Raw genomic sequence first — 20241 nt, forward strand, 5'->3', positions numbered from 1 at the left:
TAAAGTCAGTGCTCAATCGTTCGTTCTCTTTCACCTGTGTATTTTGATAACCATAGAAAATATGATGAAGCCAGTTTAGAGAGAATGGAAGTTACGTAGGTACGACTACAATAAATAAATGCCGCCTATGTAGGCGTCACCGTATGGAAGTGGTTAATGGACTATATAGTGATAACCAGGAGAATAGTAGGAGGAGTTAAGGATGTACATGTTCTAAGGGGAGAGAGTGGGGTAATGTCAGATAATTTTTTGGTGGAAGGTAAGATAAGAATGTAGGAATGGAGGATAGATGAAGAAAGAGGAAAAAGGCAGAAGGTAGGGAGGTGCTCAAAGTAAAGTGCTTAAATGAGAAAGAAAAGGAGTACAAGAAGCTGAGAGAGGAGTGGGAGAGAGTGAAGGATAGAGTAGAACTAGGGGTGGAGGAGGAGTGGGGACAGTTCAAGGAGGGAGTCACAAGATGTGCAGAGATGGTGTGTGGAACAAGGAACATGGGAGGAAATAGAAGGAAGGGTAGTGAGTGGTGGGATGAGGAAGTAAAGAATGTTATAGAAGAGAAGAAGCAAGCATTCACAGATTGGTTACAAAATAGGATGAGAGAATCCAATGAGAGGTACAAAGAAAAGAAGTAAAGCATAATAAAAGAGGCAAAGAGGAGAGCAAATATAAAATGGGGTAAGAGTATGACAGAAAACTTTGAAAGTAATAAAAAGATGTTCTGAAAGGAAATTATAAGAGGAAGAAGAGGCAAATCAAGTAGAGAAGAAAAGGTGAAAGGTGCAGATGGAGAGATAACTACATTTCTTCACATCCTTTTGACACGTGGTCTTAAATTACTTCCATGACCTCTTAACCTTTTCAGTACGGTTCAAAATCTCGCGGGCAGCATTAGCTGCCAGACGTACGATGTGTCGTAATAATACTCACATCATAAAATATAGTCACCGCTTATATTGATCGTTCTCTCCTTCACCCGTGAATTTTGATAACCATAGAAAATGTGATGAAGACAGTTTAGAGAGTATATCATTACGCAGGGGCAACTACAATAAATATAATCAAGACGCCGATATGGCAGCCTCGTGTATCCACTTGCTCCTCATGCCGCCTACGTATGCGGCACCATATGGAAGGGGTTAAAGCCCTCCCATCTTTAATCAGGAGATCTCTTCTATCAATGCAATCTATCTCCTATAGTGACCTGAACACTGTAATCATGTCACCTCTTTCTCTTCCATCTTTCAAAGTTGGCAGACCCAATATCTTTAATCCTTCCTCATATGGTTTATCTACCAGACTGGGCAGCTTGGAAGCTCGTGTGTGTGTGTATTTACCTAGTTGTATTATACGGGATGGGAGCTATGATCGTAGTGACCTGTCTTTGTATTTCTCAGCATCTAGTTTGTTCTTAAATTCTTGTATGGTTTTTGCACACACTATTGTTTTGTCCAATTTGTTCCAGATATCCACCACTCTGTGTGGATTTTTTTTTTTTTTAGGCCTTTTCTATAACTATCCTTTTTGAGTTTTTTCATTTTCTCTTGTTTTTCTTTTATCCCACTTTAATAAGTCTTCTCTGTCAAGGACTTCAATGCCTTTCCTGATTCTGTAAATAGCCAGTAGATCTCTTTCTCTTCTTTGTTCCAGGGTTGGTAGTTCCAGTTTAGACAATTTTTGTTTGTATGTCAATTTTAAAAGTGTTGGTGCCATCTTTGTCATTGCTCTTTGGATTCTTTCTAATTTCTTTATATTCTTTTTTGTACTGGGTCTCCATAATGTCCCAGCACACTCCAATATTGATCTTATCAATGTGACTAATATTTTTTTACCATTACTTCATCCAGATAATTAAAAGCCACCTTTATGGACCTTAGTAAATTGTAGGTTTCTCCGACTATTTTGTTTACATGCTTGTCTGGTGACATATCTTTGTTAATAATTATTCCTAGGTCCTTTTTGGAGCTAACTTTTTTACTTCCTTTGTACCAATTTTATATTGTCCTGATATTTTTTTTTTTTTTTTACTTTTTCCAAACTCTATTATACTATCTTGATATTGAAGTTCACTTCCCACTTTTGGCTCCATTCCAAGACTTTGTCCAGGTCTCTCTGTAGTGATTCACAGTCTTTTTCTGTACTTACTTTTTTCAGAAGTTTTCCATCATCTGCAAAGAAGTTCATATAACATTCTACACCTTCATCCATGTCATTTATAGCAAACATTATCTGAGATAATACAGAACTTTGTGGGACTCCACTTATCATTTCTTCTCAGGTCGAATTTTTATCTCTAAGTACCACCCTCATTTTTGTGTGTGTGTATTTACCTAGTTGTATTTTATGGGACGAGAGCTATTCTCATGGTGACCTGTTTTTGTATCTCTCCACATCCAGTTTATTCTTAAAATCTTGTATATTTTTAGCACTCACTGTTTCTCCGTTTAGTTTGTTCCAGACATCAACCACTCTATGTGGGAAGCTATTCTTTTTCAAATCTCTTCTGTAATTGTCCTTCTTTAACTTCTCTTCATGTCCTCGTTTCTCTTCTGTCCCATTTTAATAAGTTGCCTCTATCAAGAATTTCCATCCCTTTCATAATTCTGTAAATGGTCAACAAATCACCTCTTTCTCTTCTCTGTTCCAGTGTTGATAGATGTAATTTCTCCAATCTTTGTTCATATGTCAAATTTGATAGTGTAGGTGCCATTTTTGCCACTGCTCTTTGAATTCTTTCTAATTTTCTTACCTTTTTTTTGTGCCAGGTGCCCATAGTTGCAGCATAATCTAGTTTAGGTCTTATTTGTGTAACAACTATTTTCTTTACCATTTCTTCATCCATGTAGTCAAAGACCACTTTCATTGATCTTAATAAGTTAAAAGTCTCTCCAAATAATATATTGACATGTTTATCAGGTGTCAAGTCACTTGAGATAATCACTCCCAGGTCCCTTTCTGAAATGACTTTTTTGACTTCCTTGTTTCCAATTTTATATTGACCCGATATTCTATTTTTGCTTTTTCCAAATTCCATTATACAGTGGAACCCTGCCATTTGTCTGCCTCTCTACTCGTACAACTCATTATTCCTCCAACTTATTCAAATAAAATTCAACTCGTCATTCATACGCTTGCCCTGCGATTCAGACAGCATCACCTTGTTACTGGCCTTGCCACATGATGGCTTCAGCTCAGTCTCGTGCTAGCTTCCGTATGCTACGCATCATCCATGCAAGCTTTGTGAAACTTTGTGCTACTTTACTGCTATTTTTTGTTATTTCTATTAAGAATAGTGCAACCATGGGTCCAAAAAAGATCAGTTATTCAACCAAGCCTAAAAGAAAAGCAGTGAGAATGGCAATTGAATTGAAAAAAGAACTCACTGCGAAGTTTGAAAGTGGAACTCGTATCTCTGACCTGGCAACTCAGTATGGCATGGCAAAATCAACCATATCATCTATACTGAAAAATAAGGACATAATAAAAGAGTCTAATGTGGCAAAAGGAGTAACCGTTCTTGCTGTGAACATGTCACCTATAATTAAACAAGTGGAAAAACTTTTGTTAGTTTGGATTAATGAAAAACAACTTGCTGGTCACAGCATTTCTTAAACAATAATTTTAGAAAAAGCAAAGCAGTTGCATGATGACCTTAAGCGAGACAGCCCTGAGACCAGTGCGCAAAGTGATGAATTTAAAGCAAGTAGGGGGTGGTTTGATCGATTTAAGAAGCGAAGTGGCAATCACAGCATTATTAGGCGTGGAGAGGCTGCCAGTGCAAACAAAGATGCTGCTGAAAAGTTTGTAGGGGAATTTAAAAACTTTGTAGAGAGTGAGGGATTTACTCCTCATCAAGTTTTCAATTGTGACGAAACTGGCCTTTTCTGGAAGAAGATGCCTAAGAGGACCACATCACAAGAGGAGAAATCATTGCCAGGATACAAGCCTATGAAAGACTGGCTTACACTCTTGTTGTGTGCTATTGCTAGTGGGGACCTCAAAATTAAACCTTTGCTTGTCTACCACTCAGAAAACCCAAGAGTGTTCAAGAAAAATATTGTTATAAAAAGTAAACTCAGTGCAATGTGGAGGGCTAATAGTAAGGCTTGGGTAACAGGGCAGTTCTTCACCGAGTGGATGTATGAAGTGTTTGCCCTGAGTGTGAAAAAATATCTAGAGCAGAAAAATTTACCACTCAAGGCCCTTCTGGTAATGGGCAATGCTCCTGCTCACCCTCCAGGCTTGGAGGAAGATCTGGTGGGTGAATACAGCTTCATCCAAGTGAGGTTTTTGCCCCCTAATACCACTCCTCTAGTCCAGCCCATGGATCAGCAGATCATTTCAAACTTCAAAAAGCTTTACACAAAAGCACTTTTTCAAAGGTGCTTTGAAGTGACCTCTGACACAGAACTAACCCTCAGGGACTTTTGGAAGAACCATTTCAATATCCTTCATTGCTTAAGGATAATAGACAAAGCCTGGGGGGGAAGTTTCTTTCAGGACACTGAACTCTGCCTGGAAGAATCTGTGGCAAGACTGTGTGGCAGCCAGAGACTTTGAAGGCTTTGACACAGAGCCTGTAGTGGTGGATAATATTGTGTCCCTGGGTAAGTCCATGGGTTTGGATGTAGACAGTGATGATGTGGAGGAGTTGGTCGAAGACCACAGAAATGAGCTGATAACAGAAGAACTGCACAGGGAGCAGCAAGAAGAAGTGGTTGAAGAACTTCTTCAGAGGAGGAAAGTTGTAAGAGAAGCATTTCCACTGCAGAAATTAAAGAACTGTGTTATCACTGGGAGAAAACACAGAGAGTGGTGGAAAGATGGCATCCTAACACTGCTGTCGTCAACAGGAGCATCAATTTGTTCAATGACAATGTTATTGACCATTTTAGAAAAATTCTGAAAAATCGTCAAAGGCAGACAACATTGGACAGTTTTTAAAGAAAAAATCCCAAGATTCTTCTAGTGCAAAAAGACAGAAAAAAGAAAGAACACCAGAAAGAGAGAAAACACCTGAAGGGATGTTACCTGATGTTTATATGGAAGGTGACTCCTCTTCCAAACAGTAACATCAACATTCCTCCTCTCCACCTTCCACTTATGCCATCAGCTCACCTCAGTACAGGTAAAGTGCAGTTACATTTTTATTTATTTCATGTACAGTACTGTATGTTTGTTATTTTTCATAGTTTTTATGTATTTTATACATACATATACCAAGGCTTTTTCCCCCTTACAAGGGAGGCAGCCAAAAAGAAAAAGGCATAAAATCATTCCCACCCTTTCCATCCCTAAATACACTCCACTCCCATCCACCCTCCCTCCCATCTTAGCACTTCCTGAATGATGGGTCATCCCTACATACCTGCACCTTTATGCTTAAAATATTATTACAAAGGTTTAAATAAGCAATCATCTGTGGATCTGGAATGGATTAATCCAATTTACATTATATCTTATATAACCGTCTGGGGTATTGGCTGCATGTTATTGTGGCAAAGTAGCATGCAGTTGATACTTTAGGGTCTATATGGGGCGTCCCTACAGACCAGAGCCACACATCATTTTATCTGTGATAGAGGAACACTGTTCATAGAGAAATGATGACACTTTTATACTACAACTGTCCCTCCGTTATGCTGTCCCCCAACCCCTTGTTACCGTCCTGTACAATTTCTCTGAATATTCATTTCCTTTTTTGCCTACCTACCCTGTGGTGGGGGCAAAAGAATACTACATACATACATATACCAAGGCTTTTTCCCCCTTTCAAGGGAGGTAGCCAAAAAGAAAAAGGCATAAAATCATTCCCACCCATTCCATCCCTGAATGCACTCCACACCCCTCCACCCTCCCTCTTATCTTAGCACCTCCTGGATGACGGGTCATCCCTGCACCTTGTCCACTGCCCTGGGTCAGAAGCAGTGTCGCAAGACACAGCACATCCACAGCAAGGCCACTTCATTAAATCGGCAACCCCCCCTCTCCGTCCCCCCATGCATAAAAGGAGAAGATGGGGAGAAATCCCTTTGGGCTGCATCAAATTTTGCTCACACATACTACCTCACCCCCCATCCCCCCGCCCATTCCACCTCATGCATCACAGCATCATCCATATACAACCATTCTCCATTCACCCCTGTCTTCTGTCCTCTCCTGTCCTTCCTCAACAGACATTCCCCTCTTCCCCAAAGCCCCCTTCACCCCATCCATCCACCTCATCCTAGGACATCCCCTCATGTTCACTCCCTCCACATCTGCCTTCCATACCTCTTTTACTAGTCTTTCTTCACTCATTCTTTCCATGTGTCCAAACCATCCTAATACTCTTTCATCAATCCTATCTCCAAGTCCCTTTCCACCCCCGTTCTTCTCCTCACCTCCTCATTTCTCACTCTATCTAGACTAGTAACCCCCATCATACTTCTCAGACACCTCATCTCAAACACATTCAAACTCCTCCTCTCTTCCTCTTTTATGTTCCATGTTTCTGCCCCATACAGTGCTGTTGGCACAATCACTCCTTCATACAGTCTCCTCTTAGCATCCATTCCCAAATGTCTATTCCTCATTACACTCTTCAATCCACCAAGGCATTTGCTCGCTTCTCTCAATCTACATTCTACCTCCACCTTTTCCTGCCACATTTGCACCCAAGTATCTAAAACTATCCACTTCCTCCAGTCGCTCTCCTTTAATGCTCACTTCCAGTCTACTGCCACTTTCACCCCATGTACATCTCATCACCTTACTTTTACCCACATTTATCTTTAGCTTTCTTCTATCACATACTCTCCCAAACTCTGTCACCAACTTCCTCAGTCCCTCCTCCGATCCTGCCACAAACGCAGTGTCGTCAGCAAACAACAGCTGGCACACCTCCCACTTTTCTCCATTTTCTTTAACCATCTCCAATCCCTGACCCACTACCCTTGCATTTACCTCTCGCACTACCCCATCCATGTATAAGTTGAACAGCCAGGGCGACATAATGCATCCTTGACGAAGTCCCACCTTTACCTCGAACCACTCACTCTCTCCATTTCTAATCCTGACACAAGCTCTACTACTCTCATAAAAACTCTTGACAGCTCCTAGAAGCTTTCCTCCTATCCCATATATCTGCATAACCTCCCAGTGCCTTTCTGTCTACCCTATCATAAGCCTTTTCCAGATCCATAAAAGCCCAAAAAACACCCTTCCCCTTTCCTATAGCTTTCTCACATATCTGTCTTACCACAAAGATCTGATCTACACAACCTCTACCCGTCCTAAATCCACACTGTTCCTCACCAATTACTCCCTCTCTTCCTCTCCTAATCCTCTCAATCAAGATCCACCCATAAGCCTTCCCAACTACACTTAACAAGTTAATCCCTCTGAAACTACTACATTCACACTTGTCCCCTTTTCCCTTGTAAAGTGGAACTATACAGGCACTCCTCCAGTCCTCCGGCACTCTACCCTCTCTCCAGCAAACATTAAATAACCTCACCAGCCAGTCCACCATCAGTGTACCTCCTTTTTTTTTTAGACATTCTGCATGGCATCCATCCAGACCAGGTGCCTTACCAGCTTTCATCATCTTAACAATTGCCTTCACTTCATCCTTCCTTATTTCTCCTCCATTTTCTTCACTCATCACGGTCATTTTCTTAGCATTTCCCACTGCAACTATCTTTCCCTCCCTATCCTCCTTCACATTTAGCAACTCCCTAAAATATTCTGTCCATCTTCCCCTTACTGCCTTCTCTTCCATTATCATCTCTCCATCTGCACCTTTTACCTTTTCTTCTCTACTTGATTTGCCTCCTCTTCCTCTCTTAATTTCTTTCCAAAACATCTTTTATTTACTTTCAAAATTTTCTGTCATACTCTTACCCCACTTCACATCTGCTCTCCTCTTTGCCTCCTTTACCTTTTGCTTTACTTCTCTTTTCTTTTCTTTGTACCTCTCATATGACTCCCTCGTCCTATTTTGTAACCAATCTGTGAAAGCTCGCTTCTTCTCTTCTACAACCTTCTTTGTTTCCACATCCCACCATTCACTACCCTTCCTTCTATTTCCTCCTGTCCTTCTTGTTCCACACACCATCCTTGCACACTTTGTGACTCCCTTCTTGAACCATCCCCATTCCTCCTCCACACCTAGCTCTACTCTATCCTTCACTCCCTCCCACTACTCCTTCAGCTTCTTCTTGTACTCCTCCTTTTCATTTAAAGAGTTCACTCTAAGCACCTCCCTACCTTTTGTCCCTTTCCTCTTTCTCCATCTATCCTCCACTCTCAACTTACCTTCCACCAAAAAATTATCTGATATTCCCCCACCCTCTCCCCTTAGCACATGTACATCCTTAACTCTTCCTATCATAGTCCTATTTACCACTACATAATCCATCAACGCTCTATCTACCACCCTTCCATCCACCACCCTCTCCCATGTGTACTTATGCTTGACTTTCTTCCGAAACACTGTATTTGCTATCATCAACTCTCTAGACACATTTCCACCATCAACTCTCCACTACGATTCTTTCCTGGAACTCCACATTTCCCAACCACTCCATCAATTGGACCATTTCCTACCCTAGCATTAAGGTCTCCCAGTACTATTTCATTGACATTTCTCCCTAAATCCTCTATGCACTCATTTAAATCTATCCAAAAGGCCTCCCTTTCTTCTACACTCTTCTCACTGCCAGGCCCATATGCACTTACAAAGACCCACATCTCCTTTCCCAGTTTCACCTTCATCCACATTATCCTTGAGGAAACCTCCTTCCACTCCACTACACGTTTACCTATCTCTTCACTTACTAGAACAGCCACCCCTTCCCTCCCTCGCCCTCTCTTCACTCCTGATAACCTCCCACTTACACTCACCCTTCCCTTTCAACTTAGTTTCACTCAAAGCCAACGCATCCATCTTCTCACAAACATACTACCTATCTCTTCCCTTTTACTCTCATCTGTACCACATCCACGCACATTAAAAGACCCAAACCTTAGGGTGCTGGTCGGAAAACTCCCAGACCCTCTTATGCCTTTACTTTTTTGTTTAAGAATGTCCCCTGTGGGGCTACAAGGAGAAGGATGCCTAGTCCCCCTCCCTGTCCCTTTCTTCTCGCCTCTTACGATCCAAGTGGAAATACTTGGTGGCAGTATTCTTTTCCCCCACCACAGGGAATTCCCCCACAGCAGAAAATGAATACTCAGAGAAAAGGTACAGGACAGCAACAAGGGGTTGGGGGACAGCATAACGGAAGGACAGTTGTAGCATAAAAGTGTCATCATTTCTCTATGAAGAATTTTCCTCTATCATAGACAAAATGATGTGTGGCTCTGGTCCGTAGGGGCGCCCCATATAGACCCTAAAGTATCAACTGCATGCTACTTTGCCACAATAACAAGCAGCCAATACCCCAGAATACTTGGATTGTAAGAGGGAAGAAAAAAGGGACAGGGATTGGGACTAGGCATCCTTCTCCCTGTAGCCCTACAGGGGACATTCCTAAAAAAAGTAAAGGCATAAGAGGGTCTAGGAGTTTTCCAACCAGCACCCTAAGGTTTGGGTCTTTTAATGTGCGTGGATGTGGTACAGATGAGAGTAAAAGGGAAGAGATAGGTAGTATGTTTGTGAGAAGAAAGATATATGTATTGGCTTTGAGTGAAACTAAGTTGAGAGGGAAGGGCGAGTGTAAGTTTGGGAGTGTAAGTGGGAGGTTATCAGGAGTGAAGAGAGGGCGAGGGAGAGAAGGGGTGGCTATCCTAATAAGTGAAGAGATAGGTAAATGTGTAGTGGAGTGGAAGGAGGTTTCCTCAAGGATAATGTGGATGAAGGTGAAACTGGGAAACAGGACATTTTGGGGGTTTAGTGGAATGACCACAAAGATAAGACAATGAGATCTATTACATTTTATAAAATAATTTTTTTTATATAATCTACTTATAAAGAGTGTGCACTGCATAACTCTACAGATTAAACGAAGGCATTATAAAATGTAAATTTAACTGGAGTCGGAGTCGGTATATTTTTGCCGACTCCGACTCCAGTGACACCATAATTGCTTCCGACTCCGACTCCAGTGAGGTGAGGAGAAGAACGGGGGTGGAAAGGGAGTTGGGAGATAGGGTTGATGAAAGAGTATTAGGATGGTTTGGACACATGGAAAGAATGAGTGAAGAAAGACTAGTAAAAGAGGTATGGAAGGCAGATGTGGAGGGAGTGAACATGAGGGGACGTCCTAGGATGAGATGGATGGATGGGGTGAAAGGGGCTTTGGGGAAGAGGGGAATGTCTGTTGAGGAAGGACGGGAGAGGACAGAAGACAGGGGTGAATGGAGAATGGTTGTATATGGATGATGTTGTGATGCATGAGGTGGAATGGGTGGTGAGGTAGTATGTGTGAGCAAAATTTGATGCAGCCCAAAGGGATTTCTCCCCATCTCCTTTTATGCATGGGGGGACGGAGAGGGGGGGGGGTCCCCGATTTAATGAAGCGGCCTTGCTGTGGATGTGCTGTGACTTGCGACACTGCCTCTGACCCAGGGCAGTGGACAAGGTGCAGGAATGACCTGTCATCCAGGAGGTGCTAAGATAAGAGGGAGGGTGGAGGGGAGTGGTGTATTTAGGGATGGAATGGGTGAGAATAATTTTATTCTTTTTCTTTTTGGCTACCTCCCTTGAAAGGGGGAAAAGGCCTTGGTATATGTATGTATGTACTCGTTAGGGACACTGGTCTATAATTTGTTGTGTCTTCTTTATTTCCCCCTTTATATATTGGCACTATATTAGCATTTTTCCAGTCTCCTGGTAGTTTTCCTTCTTTGAGTGAGCATTCAATCATTTTGTATATTTTTCCTGTTAGTTCATCTATACATTCCTTCAGTATCCAGTTTGCAACTCTGGGCCATGTAATTTGTTAACATCAAGCTTTAGTATTTAATTCTTTATTCCAATCTGAGTGTAAGAGGCCAGTAGATGGAGGTAGACAATTAGGTAGAGACAAATGCTAATCCAAGATCAGTTGTTATGAAAACATCGGCCAACAGGCGACAGGGAATAGCTGAGTCAGACTCGTGTTAGCTTGGATTTGACTGTTTATAAACAATGGTTGGAGTGGCAATGAAATATGCTAATGTAACAAATGTGTAAACGCAAAGCTATTTCCGTTTCACAAATGTTGAGGTAAACGGTATTGCTTGTGACAATATAACAGTCTTCCGGATTGGAGGAAAAGTGGAGGAGAAAAATTATTGGTGCATGGATTTAAAGTCACGCCCATAAGGAGTGGTACTTATTTGAGAAGTAAGACGAGACTGGATGAGAAAAATTAGTGACGTCAGACGAAGGTGGCTTGGCGTATGATATGGTGATCTCGAGAGAGACTCTGGGTGTAACTTGAAGAACAGTGTAAATTTAGTAAGAAAAAGAGGAAATTAATTAACTTTACTTAACCTAAGGACTTGACTGAAGTATGAGAAGTACAAGGCATGGGACCTACTGAATAAGATGAACTAGGAAGTTAGTGCAACTGACGTAACGAAGGCATGGGGCCTTGTGACGAGTGAATTACGAGACTAACATTATAGAAGGAAATTGAAGTGTTATTAGTCGTGGACAAACAGTGGTGAACAGCGAGCGACGAACTGAGTGTTAAACACACCTCCGAAGAGATTATAAGACTGGTGCAAGACAGACTGGTGCGTGAAGTGGTGCAAGATAAGTCTATGGGAGTACATCAACCACGACCGCAACCACAACCAAGCGTGTGTTGGTTTCAAGGACGAGGTGACGACGAAGGTCTGATGGGATGATCGATTACAGAGCCACAACTATGAGAGGAATGAGGAATCTTCAAGGTGATCTTCAAAGCAGTGACCGACGAAGCTGACAAACGACGAGGTGAGACATCAAGGTGAGACTTCGAAGTGACGTATGTAAGCAGGGCAGTCAAGTCAAATTAATTACTGAAGGTAGTACTACTAATTCAAATGTGTTGAGGCATGAGGTTCATACCTCAAATATTAATAGTCCCAAATTTACTGGGGAAGTAAACACATTAGGAGTAAATAAATTCCTTAATTTGATAGACACTCTTATTGTGAATAAAAACATTACTGATGAGAAAAGGAAAATAGAAATTTTAAGAGAATATAGACCCTGAGAATGGGAGGGCTAGGTTTACCATTAATTTCCAGCAAATGGAAGATATCAACCAATATGAAGCTTACAAGAAATCATTTATCAAACATTTTATGTCAAAATGTGATCAGGATCCTATCAGGTCTTTGGTAAAAATGATCAAAGAAGTTAGGACAAGTGAAACAGACACAGAATACTTAGCTAGATTAGATAGATGGTCAAAAGACATGAATTCTATCTTGAAAGATTCAGACTGGATAGAAAGATCTAGTGACAAAATGAAAATTTCTCAGGTAATAAAATTGATCACATTTGGATTGTTAGCCAAAAATTCTGATGACTTAACGGTAGAAAAGCTGTATAAAGATCTTAAGTCAAATATAAGTTTAGGGGAAGTAGATTATCTTCTTCAAGGGTACAGTGAGACCAGAATAATAAATCCATATGTGATGACAGTGAGACAACAAAGGAATTCTAGAGTAGAGTTTAAGAAAACAGAAGAAGGACGTAGATGGAATGTTAGAAGTCCATCCAGGGATGCTAGAATTCTATGTTTTAACTGTAATATCTGGGGACACAAAGCACAAGACTGTTTTTATGGAATTATTTGTAGAAATTGAAAATATGAAGGTCATGATGAATATCAGTGTAGAAACCCACCATTCTGTATGTATCACAAAAGAATAGGCCATAAAACTCATGAACGTAGAAATTTTCGTGTACACCCAGAGTTAAGAGGAAAACCCCCAGACACAGAATAAATCAATATTTTAAAAAATCCCCATATACATACCGATAGATGGTATTGTGTTAAATATGGGAATAAAAGTAAGGTGAAAGAAACTGACAAACTGATAATTACTATTGGAAGACCTTCTGTAGGACCACTCATTGCTGGTAGAGTGTTCAATAAGCCTATTCAAATATCTATTGATACAGGATCTGTAGTTAATGTGATTACCAGTAAAGTTTTAAACCAGTTGAAACCAGGAGTGAAAATATTGGAACCAGTCCGTTACTCATTGCAAGGAGTAACTGGAAATCAGTTAAAAACATTAGGTAAGGTTGAACTAAAAGTTATCTTATATACAAATGAACATTTGCGCATTCCAGTGATAGTTGTAGAAGAATCTGTTTTTCCAGGAGATTTATTGATAGGATTTGCAACTATGAGAAAAGAAAACATGGTAATATGTCCTGCTGACTTAGGGATTTTAGTGAAGTCACAGTTAATCCCATTTTTGAATCAACCAGACTTAAGACCAGTGACAGGAATCAATGAATCCCTAGACATAGATAGGAAAGATAATATTTCTATTTTAGATAACGAGGCCGAGTGGTCCAGACCAACAGAAAGTAAAGCAACATTTAGTGAACCCAACTCAGATGTTCATGAAATCCCAGAAATCACTAATTCATTAACTACTAATGAGGCCTTGCAAATTGTGGATGGTGGTGTAATAAAGTCTATGTTATTGCACTCCAGAGCAATTAACAAGGTGGAAGTGTATTTGAAAGGAGTCAATGTAGACTCTGAAATAATTACAGTCCTAGAATCAATTAGATTAAAAGGTTTGAAGTTGGACTCAGGGAATTATAAGTCAAATAAGAACAGAGAAGTATTAGTAATTAACACTATGAATAAGGATATAGTTTTAAGGAAAGGTACACAAATAGGATGTTTTCAGGTGTGTACAAAACCCATTAAGATTTTAAATGAAAGTAGTGAGGAGTTAGAATTACCAATTTCATCAATCTGTTCAGTCCAGGAAGAAATGAATTTAACAAAATAAATACAAAGATTTATTAGAATCAACTAATTGCCCTGAGTTGGATGAAAGTTTACTTGCTTTGCTTGTGAAGTACAATAAAGCAATTGCTTTGCCGGGGGATGTCTTAGGCAAAACAACTGTTTTAAAACATCATATTAAATTAAAACCAGGAACACAGCCTATTTACATACCCGCCTACAGAGTTCCTCACTCTAAATTAGCAGTAGTAGATAAACTGATCACTGAAATGTTATCACAGGATATTATTGAACATAGTAAAAGTGAGTGGAACTTTACTTTGATTTTGGTGCCAAAGTCAGATGGTACTATGTGCCCAGTTATTGATTATAGGGAATTGAATAAGCACACCATTCGTGACAGGTTACAATTACCAGTTATCGGTGACATTTTAAGAAGTTTAGGAACTGAGAATAGATATTTTAGCACAATAGATATCAAATCAGCTTTTTGGCAAATAGAGTTGCATGAAGACTCAAGAGAGTTCACAGCATTTTCTACACCAACGGAACATTATGAGTTCAAGAGAATGCCATTTGGGTTATGCAATATATTGTCCATTAACTTACATGAGATTAATGAATACTATTCTAGATGGATTGTTAGGAAACACTGCCAGTTTATTTCTAGATGACATTTTAATAGTTTCTCAGACTGCAGTGGAGCACTTTAAGAAATTAGATTTTATATTCTCAAGACTAGTAGAAGCTGGATTGAAAGTGAAACTTGAAAAATGTAAGTTCTTGCAAAACAGTGTTATTTATTTAGGACATAAGATAGACAGACATGGATTTAGTACAGTGAATTCAAAGGTTGATGCTGTCAAGAATTTTCTGGTTCTGACCAATGTAGACAAGGTTAGGAGCTTTTTGGGATTGACAGGATATTATAGAAAATTTATTCAACGATAAGCTGACATTGCTAATCCATTAAGTTCTTTGTTGAGGAAGGACTCAAAGTTCATATGGGGACCTGCACAGCAGCAAGCTTTTGACAAGTTGAAAGATAAACTCACGAGTTCACCTATTCTAATATTTCCAGACTATGAAAAAGAATTCATTCTTTGTACTGATGCATCTGACATAGGATTAGGAGGCATACTGATACAAGAGAGAAATGGAACTTTGAAACCAATAGCTTACACTTCAAGACTTTGTAATAGTGCGGAGAGAAACTACTCTATAACAGAAAGAGAAACTTTAGCAGTAATTTATTCTTTATAAAGTTTTAGGGATATGATACTAGGGTAACCAATCATAGTTTGGACTGATCATACAGCTATTCAGAACTTATTTAAGCATAAGAATCTAAGGGGCAGACTTGCTAGATGGTTTGCAATACTTCAGTGCTATGAAGTTCAATTTGAATATATTCTGGGTAGAAAGAATGTGGCGGCAGATGCACTTTCTAGAAACATTAGTCAACCAATGATTGGGTTGATTAATTTTGTTTGTAGTATAGAGGAATTAGTAACTTTAGATGAGGAAATGCTAATAAGAGAACAGAGGGATGATAAGACATGTGATTCATTAATCAAGTATTTGATGAACCCAAGAGGAAATCCTCCAAAGCTACCAAAGGGGTATAAGATAGAGGAATTTAATTTGATTAATGGACTTTGGTATAGAAAAACAGTTGTAAGTGATATTTCTAGAGGTACAGTAAATCAGTTAGTAATACCACAAACTCTTGTATATGAGATATTGAAGTTACTTCATGATAGTGATTGTAGCTCACATCCAGGAAAGGATAAAACTTTACTTAACCTAAGGACTTGACTGAAGTATGAGAAGTACAAGGCATGGAGCCTACTGAATAAGATGAACTAGGAAGTTAGTGCAACTGACGTAATGAAGGCATGGGGACTTGTGATGAGTGAATTACGAGACTAACATTATAGAAGGAAATTGAAGTGTTATTAGTCGTGGACAAACACTGAGTAATGTTTAATTTCTTCAATGGAGGAAATCTTATTTTGATTCTTTCATCACAGTTTAGTAGATTTTTTTCCTCTTTGGTGAATACAGATTTGAAATGGTTGTTCATAATATCTGTCATTTCTATATCTTCTGTGTATTCTTTACTACCTTGACGTAATTTAAGTATTTCCTCTTTATTTTTTAGCTTGCTGTTAACATATCTATAAACTAATTTGGGCTGATCTTTACATTTATCTATTATGTCCTTTTCATAATTTCTCTTTTCTTCTCTACGTATTTTTACATATTCACTTTTTAGTTTGGTGTATATTTTCCATTTCTCATTTCTTTCTTTTTCCACCTTTTCCAGGCTTTATCTCTTCTGTATTTTGCCTCATTGCACTTTTTATTATACCAGGATTTTATATATACCCTTTCCTGTTTTTGTTGTGGTACATATTTGTTCACTCCCTCATTATAAATTTCTTTTAGTATATTCCATTTCTCTTCCATCTTTGTTTCTTCATTTAGGAATTTATCCCAGTTTGCATTTCGAAAGAATTTTTTGAGTTTCTCAAAATTCGTTTTGTTGTACATTAGTCTTCCTTTTCTGTTTCTCATTTCTTCTTAAGTCCATTTGCTCTTTTAGTTTGAATTCTATTAGTACATGGTCACTCTTCCCTATTGGAGTTTTGTAATCAATTCTGTCCACAATTTCAGGTTCTGATGAAAGTATTAAATCTAGTCTTGATGGTTACTCATTGTTTCTGTATCTGGTATTTTCTTTTATCCACCGAGTCATTGTGTATTCAATGGTCATATCAAGTAGTGTTTCCCCAAAGGTCTTCACCACCCTTCACTGTCATTTTTTCCCAACATGTTTTTTGAGTTAAAATCACCCATAATTACTATATTTCCTCTTTCAGTATATTAGTTAGTTCATATTTTGTGTCTTCCAATAGTTTGGAATGATCGCTGTCCAGGACGGTGTTTTGGGGGGCACATACACTACTACAAATTTTCTACTTTTCATGTAATTGTGTGTGTGTGTGTGTGTGTAAATTACCTGTTTAACAGTAAAGAATTACATTCTAGTTCTTGACTTTACATCAAAATATCATTCTGTAACTTTACCTTCGCCAATACAACAAGTCTTCGTGCTTGTCTAAGTTCCTGTGAGTTTTCATTGTATTGTTGTTGACTGGTTGACTTGTAGCTACCTTCAGAAGTAGTGACCGGGCCACTTTGAAACCCTCTGACAGCATGGACATACACAGAATTCCCAAACAAAGGGAGAGCATACCTAAACAAAAATTTTATATATAGTGAACATGGTATATTATTTTCATAACTGCTAAACATATTAATATAAATTTTTTGTATTTAAATTAGAAAAAATATGTACACACATTTTCCTTACTACTTTACAATAAAATATTTATAATAAAGAACCTATAACTATACTAATTAAAATTTCTCATGGTACCAAAAATAGGTACTGGAAACCCACATCCCCACAGTGGCTGGCAATGGTCCCTGTGCTTTCACATAAATCTCCCTAAAAAGAAACTGGACTGATGTCCGTGTTTTACAGTGTGGGGCAGTTTCTATGTCATCAGCTTACAACAGTTGGAAAAACACTTGATGATGGTAGATAGAGATATATATTGGGCATAGACCAGAAGGTTAGGGAGTATGTGTGAATGATATTTTGATGCAGCTCAAAGGGATTTCTCCCCGTCTTTTTCTTTTTTTGCATAAGGGGATGGAGAGGGGGGTCATCAATTAAATGAAGCAGCCTTGCTGTGTATGTGCTGTGTCTTGCTGCATTTCTTCTGACCCTGGGAAGTGGGTAAGATGCAGGGATGACCTGTCATTCAGGAGCCAAGAAAAGAGGGGGGGGGAGGTGGTGAATGGGAGTGGAGTATGTGGGAATGAAATGGGTGGGAGTGGATTTATGCCTTTTGACTTTGGCTAACTCCATTGTAAGGAGGAAAAAAGCCACTGGTATATGTATATGTTCAAATATTGTAGGTATCCAATTTGGATTCTTTGGATTGCCAGATGTTTCCTGTCAATGAATAAAAATTATTTAGTTCATGGAATTAAGAACATAGCTAAGCCCTTAAGTGTAACAATGGAAGAGGATAAAAATTAAAAACAAAAAAGCAATTAACTAATTGATAAGGCTTCTCATAACTAAAATTTTCTTAATGATTCGTGGAAATAATATGTTATATACAGAAGTAATAATCTAATAGTATAGATGACTAGAAGGATGTAAGGGTGGACATCCCACCCTTACCACGTGGACTACGTTGGGTCACATGATGGAGCTTGCAGTCAGCCCAGCACACCTGACCAGGCGAGAGGAATGTGACTGTGAGGTCATGCGTAGCTTCCCAGGGCTGCCAACTAGGCCCAAATACTGTATACGGGGTCACCGCTTCCGCTATGTGCATGCGCAGATCGCCACCACCCACTCTACCTCACCCTCCTGGATGTGCAAGAGGGAAGGACATGGAGATGAAGAAAGTTACACTTTGCGGCCGTTTGCCGTTGAGGGCGGACCCTCCCCCCTCCCCTCCCAATTCCACAGAGGGAGGGCACCAGGACGCAGGAGATCACGAGGAGATAGAGCCGTAGGAGACTTTACGGCCGTTTGCCGTTGAGGGCGGACACCCCCCCTCCCAGTTCTACAGAGGGAGGGCACCGCCTGGAGGAGATCGTCTGGAATAGGAGACCCAAGGAAGAGGTGCAGCGCCTGTCCGCCTGGAGGAGAAGGACACAGGGGACTCGCCTGGAGGAGACCGAGGAAGAGGTGCAGCGCCCGTCCACCAAGGAGGACACAGGGGACTCGCCTGGAGAAGGAATCTATGCTCGAGGAGAATTCATCCTTGAGTCCCGCAGAGCCGAGGAGTGGTGTAGTATTCATTTTGTTCTTATATATTGCATAATTAGCAGGTAGTAGAGCAATATCACACTGGTGATATTTCTATTGTATCTGTTCAGATAGCTTAGTGTGTTGGTGTTATCCAATTAAAACACGTGTTGGTGTTGCCTTGGTGTTTCTTTTCTCTCACGCCCATTTCTCAATAATACCGAGCATATACTAAAAATTTGTATCCCCCTGACACTGGCGCGTCGAACAGGGACTCGGTTGAGAAAAGAGAGATAGAAACACAAGGTGCTGGTCCCCTCAGCTGCTGGATCCAACCTGAGCAGTCGGTAGAGTAGGCCGTAGCTAGCTGTGTGCAGGTAAGGCGCGACACAGGTCGCCCGTGGAGCAGTCGGTAGTGTGTCGAGGTTTTGCAAGGTAGGGTGAATTGACCCTCCATTCGAGTCCCGCAGAGTCGTTGAAGGATTCTGGCCGTGGACAGATTAGCGGAACCAGAGAAGTTCCAGCCATACAGAGGTGTAGGAGTGTTTAGTTCCTGCCTAGTGAAGCTGTAGAGAGTGTAGTTTCAGCTAGCTTGAGCTGTAGGCAGTCAGAGGTGTAGGAGTGTTTAGTTCCTGCCTAGTGAAGCTGTAGAGAGTGTAGTTTCAGCTAGCATGAGCCATAGCCATTTAGAGCTGTAGGAGTGTTTAGTTCCAGCCTAGTGAAGCTGTAGAGAGAGTTTATTTTCAGCTAGCGTGAGCTGTAGGCAGTCTTATTGTCCAGACTTGGAAATTTTTGTTGAACAAATACTGCTGTATCTTTTTGTCCCCAGATCCGGAGGAAGGAGACATAATTTTTTTTTATGTATACAGTCATATGTACATACACACACACACATTCAACACTTGTATGTCATGCCGTATTGGCCAGAGAGCCATAGCAGTTCGATCTTGCGAAGGAGTTTTCCCTCAAGGAAAACGAAATATCCTGAGGTTTTTCGCTCATACCGCAAGATCGAGGTAGCAAGGCTAAATAGGCACACTTTTCAACTCGCGACGCCCTCGCGAGTTTTTCCGACGTCGGAGGACTGTAAGGGTGGACATCCCACCCTTACCACGTGGACTACGTTGGGTCACGTGATGGAGCTTGCAGTCAGCCCAGCACACCTGACCAGGCGAGAGGAATGTGACCGTGAGGTCATGCGTAGCTTCCCAGGGCTGCCAACTGGGCCCAACTCTATGGGGTCACTGCTGCTGCTATGTGCATGCGCAGATCGCCACCACCCACTCTACCTCACCCTCCCGGATGTGCAAGAGGGAAGGACATGGAGATGAAGAAAATTACACTTTGTAGCCGTTTACCATTGAGGGCAGACCCCACCCCCTCCCAGTTCCACAGAGGGAGGGCACCAGGACGCAGGAGATCACGAGGAGATAGAGCCGTAGGAGACTTTACGGCCGTTTGCCGTTGAGGGCGGACATCCCCCCTCCCAGTTCTACAGAGGGAGGGCAC

General features: G+C 40.5%; 1 protein-coding gene across 4 annotated transcripts in view; it reads right to left on the reverse strand.

Annotated features, from left to right (window-relative positions):
* LOC143027235 (high affinity copper uptake protein 1-like) overlaps positions 1-20241 on the reverse strand; it is a 38111-nt gene that overhangs the window by 11840 nt on the left and 6030 nt on the right. For all 4 annotated transcript variants that reach the window (XM_076188465.1, XM_076188464.1, XM_076188462.1 and 1 more), the window contains exon 5: positions 16986-17154. In XM_076188465.1, the coding sequence (XP_076044580.1) occupies positions 16986-17154 (169 nt within the window). The remainder of the gene's footprint in view (positions 1-16985; positions 17155-20241) is intronic.

The sequence above is a fragment of the Oratosquilla oratoria genome, chromosome 7 (genome assembly GCF_046742065.1).
Source record: "Oratosquilla oratoria isolate Oo_2021 chromosome 7, ASM4674206v1, whole genome shotgun sequence".
NCBI classification, from domain to species: domain Eukaryota; kingdom Metazoa; phylum Arthropoda; class Malacostraca; order Stomatopoda; family Squillidae; genus Oratosquilla; species Oratosquilla oratoria.